Raw genomic sequence first — 6,397 nt, 5'->3', positions numbered from 1 at the left:
ATTGTGTTGTTGAACCATCTGAGGAAGTGATGAGATATTATCTTGGTGTAGGAAGGAACTGCAGATGCTGGTTGGCACTGAAGATAGACACAAAATGCTGGAGTAACTCAACAGAACAGACAGCATCTTTGGATAGAAGAAATGGGTGACGTTTCAGGTCAAGAACCTTCTTCAGATTTAAATATCTTGAGGTACTAAACCTATTTACATCTATGGTGGCCAGTAGTGACTATTCATTTCAGAAAATCATAAAAATGAAGTTAATCCTTAAGAAGTGATTCCAAGAAAACACATTTAAAATGGTTTTTCAACAAACAATTTTATTGCAAAAATATAAAAAGCCAATATGCAATTTTAAATAAGGAGATAATGCTACAGTAATATTTCAATTATATCACATCCACAGAAAAAAATATGCACTCACTATATAGCTCTTTCACATAAATACGTAAAAATCTTTTTTAATAACATCACATTTTATGTTCTCTTGGTCTTAAATTCAGAAATAATCCATCCAGCTTCAGTTTGTGCCACCCTGAATCCTCATGCTATATTAAAATGAAAAAGACACATTTGTGAGTAAATGGAAAAAAATGACAGCCACATTTATATAGTAAATGTTATTCAATGCTAAACATTAACTTTCCATCTAATTATCTTTAAAATCCAACATTTTTCCAAATATGCAATATTAGTTTACAATTAGTACAGTACACCCAGTTATGGGCCTGTCCTACTTAGGCGATTTTTTCGACGACTGCCGATGACTGTCATAGTCTTAGCAGGTCTCCGAAAAACCGGCGACTGGCCCCCCCTACGACAATGTCTACGACAATGTCTACAATAACCTACCACCTAGTCGAGGTCCAGCTATGGCAAGCTACCGACAACCGGCGACCCATTAGGATGTCCTACAAACACACCTATGACAACCTACGTCCACCCGCGACAACCTACGGCAAGGTATGACTCTGTCGGTGACAACTGAAGACAACTTAAAACAATTCAGTCACCGGTACCTGTCGCCGGTTGATGTAGATTGACGAGGGTAGTCTACAATGGAATTGGCCGAAGTCCACACCTGCGACAACCTACGTCATCCTGGTGACAACTTACATCATCCTGGTGACAACTTACATCATCCTGGCGACAACCTATGACAACACTACATCAGGAGAAGTCAAGCTACGCTCATTGGCTTCAAACCCACTGTCGCCAAACATTTTTGAACATTTCAAAATCCAGCGGCGACCAGTAAAATGGCACGATTCTTTGGGCGACTGAGGAGACAACTCACGACCATACAGGCGACACCGCGGCAACCATGTGGCGACAGCCTAGTCACCTGTAGTTGCCTAAAAAATCACCTAAGTAGGACAGGCTCTTAAGAATCCCCACTGCATATTATATTTCCATATATCTAATTAACTTGAAAGTCATGACTCTCTCTTGTCTTGTAAAAAAACACAATCCTTAGTGCATAAAACATAAGTACTGCATGTAAAAAAAACATAATATTGTTCTTCAGGATAATGTGTGTTCCACTGCTTTGCTGGTTAATCTCCTTGATATTCACTTATAACTGAACAATCAATACTACTTACTCAATCTCCTTTCTTTTGTTTCTTGTCCAAGGTGCTCTTGGGTTAGCACAGAGGGGCCCTTTTTCCACAGTGTAAAATCTGGAAGAGCAGAAATGTCCGTGTTATATGAGTGTGTATGACTATGAGTGATTGGAAAATAAATTTAATATGGCCTATGCATGATTGAGGTAGTGCAGCGTAGGTTCACGAGATTGATCCCTGGGATGGCGGGACTGTCATATGAGGAAAGATTGAAAAGACTAGGCTTGTATTCACTGGAGTTTAGAAGGATGAGGGGGCATCTTATAGAAACATATAAAATTATAAAAGGTCTTGACAAGCTAGATGCAGGAAAAATGTTCCTAATGCTGGGCGAGTCCAGAACCAGGGGCGACAGTCTTAGAATAAGGAGGAGGCCATTTATGACTAAGGTGAGAAAAAACTTTTTCACCAGAGAGTTGTGAATTTGTGTAATTCCCTGCCACAGAGGGCAGTGGAGGCCAAATCACTGGATGGATTTAAGAACGAGTTAGATAGAGCTCAAGGGGCTAGTGGGGTCAAGGGATATGGGGAGAAGGCAGGCACGGGTTATTGATTGGTGATGATCAGCCATGATCACATTGAATGGCGGTGCTGGCTCAAAGGGCCAAATGGCCTCCTCCTGCACCTATTTTCTATGTTTCTATGTCATAATGCACAAATCGGCAATTAATGCTTTTCTGCAAAACAGTTCTGAACGAGTTCATAATGCGCAACAATTACGTATTTTTAAGTTTAATGATTGTTCAACTTTATTTAAGCATTTAAACAGCGTTCATTTGTCCTGCTTTTGCATAAAAACGTTTCAAAAAATATGCTTAATATCAGGCAAGAGCTTATTCCAATTTTCCACAAACAATTATTCTACAAAATGTTTTAGATGGTACAGAAAATTAAAAAATATAAATGAAAGCGTTTATATATATTTTATGAAAGGCAAGTACTCAGTTTCAAATAAGACAGACGGACTTCGAGGAAAAGGAAACAGAAAAGTTACATACATGATTGCATTGACGCAGGGAAGTAACTCTGGCTGTATCTTGTAATGAGTAGTCTGAAATGTAATCCGTTTCCGAGATACCCTTGTGCAGCAATTTGTGGTGACATTTCCAGGACCTCGGACTGAAAAATACAAGAAAAATCATTTTTATCTTTTTTACATTTTTTTGCAAAAGACACCTATATCATTTCAATATTATGTCATACTAAAAAATACTAAAGTAATCAACCCAAAAATGTTAACAGTGTTTACTTAAAACACCTTTGTCCTATCTGTAAGCAAATTAGACATGTGAAACAAGTGAAAGGAGCAGGAATAGGCCATTTGACCAATCAGGTCTACTATGCCATTCATTCATGGCTGATCTATCCCTCCCTCCGAACCTCATTCTCCTGCCTTCTCCCCATAACCCCTGACACACATACTAATCAAGAATCTATCTATCTCCACCTTATAAATATCCATTAACTTGGCCTCCACTACCTTCTGTGGCAATGAATTCCACAGATTTACCACCCTCTTACTAAATAAATTTCTCCTCATCTCCTTCCTAAAGGAACGTCCTTTAATTCTGAGGCTATGACCTCTGGACCTAGACTCTCCCACTAGTGGGAGATTAGTGAGGCATTAGTCACATTCTAACTTAAATCTCTCATTCACAGCAAAATTTGTAATATTCAAAATGACTATCTCTATTCAAAGCTTCATTCCATTGGTAACTGAGTTGCCCCAAACCTTTATAGCTACTTAATTATAAACTAAAACACAAGGTAATTACATCAGTAGATACTTGGCATTTTACATTGATCTTTGAGTGCTCTGTTGTATGGTGATTGCGCTGATATTGTCTCGGTAGTTACATTCTTTAATTGAACCTTACCAGCTATATTCAATAAAACCCCATAGAGAGAGAGGAATATATCACTTTTAATTTATTCTTCAATTATATTTGCAACATTCCTGACATTACTCTATACAGATATCAATAATAACAACTACATTTTTGGAAGAACCTCAAAAAAAACTTACATGGTCTACTAAGTACTGAAACAGCGCAGAAGAGAAACAGGACTAAAACAATCTTCAGGTGCATGTTGTTGACTGTGTGGAATGTTCAACAGATGATCACTTTGCCTGCCTGCTCTCTTCTCAGTCAGCTTTGTCGTCTCTTCTGAGATGCTCGATCTCTTTATATGCTAGCAGTCAGGGGAATTCCCCGTCAAGGAGAGCCAGAAACTACAGTATTGCCCAATCTTGAGACTACTTTTAAAGCAGCAAAGTGGGAACTGAAAAAATGTTGAGCATTTTTTTCCTGTCCACATTTTTCAGTCCCGTATCAATGAATCCTTTGCGAACATCCACCATATCAGTCACACTGACATCTTCACATTGAGAAAATTAGTTTATTTGAAGAACCTGCCTTTCCCTCAGAGCTAGAAATTGTAGAAATAACTATTGTAAAACTATCTGCTGCTGAAACTATGACAAAGCCTGCAGTCTGAGCTCTTCTGGCTGATTTCCAGACTGAACAGAAAATTAGCTTGTGATGACCGTCCAACTTCACATGGAACAACATGTGCAGTTGGATTTATTCCGAACTTCATGCATTTTGCAAACAGTGGAAAATAAAAGAAGTAGCGATTGTATTGGTAAAAAAAGCAAAATTGGTTAAAAATGTTTTAATAGAATTACCAAGGAGTTAACAGTAACCAAAGCATTGACAAGAAGTTTCACCGCACAGGATTCCAAATGTATCTAAAAAGTAGTTCATAAGTTCATAGATTCTAGTAGTAGGCCATTCAGCCCATCAAATCTACTCCACCATTCAATCATGGCTGATCTATCTTTCCCTCTCAACTCCATTCTCCTGCCTTCTTTCCATAACCCCTGACATCTGTACTGATCAAGACTTACTAATCAAGTCTTTCCAGATGATGCCATACAAAGCAAGACACTGCAATGTATAATAATTTGAATTTCCACCAAGTTAAAATCAGTACAACTATTTGTTTGTAACATTTCATGGTTGAACTAATACGAAATGAAGGACTGCCACCGGTCACGGTGGCACAGCAGTAGAGTTGCTGCCTTACAGCAAATGCAGAGCCGGTGACCCGGGTTCGATCCCGACTATGGGTGCTGTCTGTCCGGAGTTTGTACGTTCTCCCCATGATATGTGTGGGTTTTCTCTGAGATCTTCAGTTTCCTCCCACACTTACAGGTATGTAGGTTAATTGGCTCGACAAATGTAAACATTGTCCCTAGTAGGTGTAGGATAGTGTTAATGTGCGGAGATCGCTGGTTGGCGCGGACCCAGTGGGCCAAAGGGTCTTTTTCCATGCTGTATCTTTAAACTAAACTAAACCTGGATGCATCTGATATTGTTCCATCCAATGCACCTGCAAGTCATAGCATAACCACAATGATTTGTATTAACAGCGCCAGTCCAGCAGAGTTATAACAGAGTTGTAATTCTTATTACATGGGCGCACACACAGCTAACTGAGATGTTAATCTCATTTCCACACTGGAACTAGCTGCACAGCCAGTATATTATCTGCTTATACAACGACCAACACTTGTCGCAAGTTCATGATTACAGATGGTCTTTCATGACGAACAACCGCAGTGAAAAACAGCAGGAACATGGACAAAAATAAATATTCTCTTGGTGCTTATAGGTTTTCTAAGGATAAGGATTAGGGTAAACCTAAATATAAAATAATAAAGTGCTCCAATTTAGTATTTTAGAGGATGAAATTATGTAAAAAGTAAGAAAGCTCATCAGAGAGATTAAGAGACACTGGGGAGCAGATAAAGCTCACAGTCAACTATGTAGTTGTATTCTGTGTGATACATGTGAAGCAATGTATAAATGCATGGTTCTTTTATGAGTCCAAAAGAAGGAAGAATCATGTCAAGAGTCAAGAGTGTTTTATTGTCATATGTCCCAGATAGAACAATGAAATTCTTAATTGCTGCAGCACAAGAGAGTATGTAAATATAGTACACGGTACACCGAGAAATCCTGAGATCAGCGATGATTATTGAAAACACCAAGAGAATCAAATCTCTGGGGCCTAGAAATTCTTCTATGCCTCAAAATAAGCATTAACACAGCACCATGTAGAGGACCCTCAGTAGTTTCAGAGGAAGCTAGGGGACTGACATTCATATAACCAGGGGTCGCCGGCGATGGCTGCCTAGCCAAAGGTCTGTCTGTCTTTTCTTTCTGTTTTAGACAATAGACAATAGATTATTGTTATTTTGTTGTTTTATGTGTGAAAAGTATGTTTTAAGATGCAATTTTTTCGGGTCGTATCTCCGTCCCCATTGCGGCCTAACATTGTGGAGCGGCGCGGCCTTTTCTGGAGACCGACCTGGAACTTCAAATGCAGGTGCGGCGCGGACTTACCATCGTGGAGATATGATGCTGGGGATCGACTGTGGAGAACTCCAACTGTGGCCCTGTGGACATTAACCTCTTGGAGTCCCATTTAAACATTGCGGTCCCTGGTTGGAGACTGAGTCGGGGCACCAAGCCGCGGTGATTTTTGAACCCGTCCCGAGGAGGGAGTTCCATCATCCCGACACGAGGGCCTTGGATCGCCGGCTGCAGGAGCTTTGATGGCCCCGACTGTGGATGGTTCGACAGCCCCGACTGTGGAGAAGAAGTTCAAGTTCACATTTATTGTCACATGCACCAATTAAGGTAGAGTGACATTTGAATTACCATACAGCCATACAAGTAAAAAAGAGCAGAATACACCATAAA

At 39.7% G+C, this 6,397-nt stretch overlaps 1 protein-coding gene across 1 annotated transcript; it reads right to left on the bottom strand.

Annotated features, from left to right (window-relative positions):
- Positions 1 to 300: 300 nt before the first annotated feature.
- Positions 301 to 3,805, bottom strand: LOC129703576 (eotaxin-like). The gene is made up of 4 exons (XM_055646164.1): positions 3,652 to 3,805; positions 2,624 to 2,744; positions 1,605 to 1,682; positions 301 to 548 (listed from the first exon to the last, which is right to left on the bottom strand). Exons 1-4 carry the CDS (start codon positions 3,713 to 3,715, stop codon positions 521 to 523), a joined length of 291 nt encoding a protein of 96 aa, XP_055502139.1. The 5' UTR covers positions 3,716 to 3,805; the 3' UTR covers positions 301 to 520.
- Between the last annotated feature and the right edge of the window lie 2,592 nt (positions 3,806 to 6,397).

This window comes from Leucoraja erinacea, chromosome 14 (assembly GCF_028641065.1).
Source record: "Leucoraja erinacea ecotype New England chromosome 14, Leri_hhj_1, whole genome shotgun sequence".
In the NCBI taxonomy this organism is placed as follows: domain Eukaryota; kingdom Metazoa; phylum Chordata; class Chondrichthyes; order Rajiformes; family Rajidae; genus Leucoraja; species Leucoraja erinaceus.
This window is presented reverse-complemented; position numbering and strand designations above follow the sequence as displayed.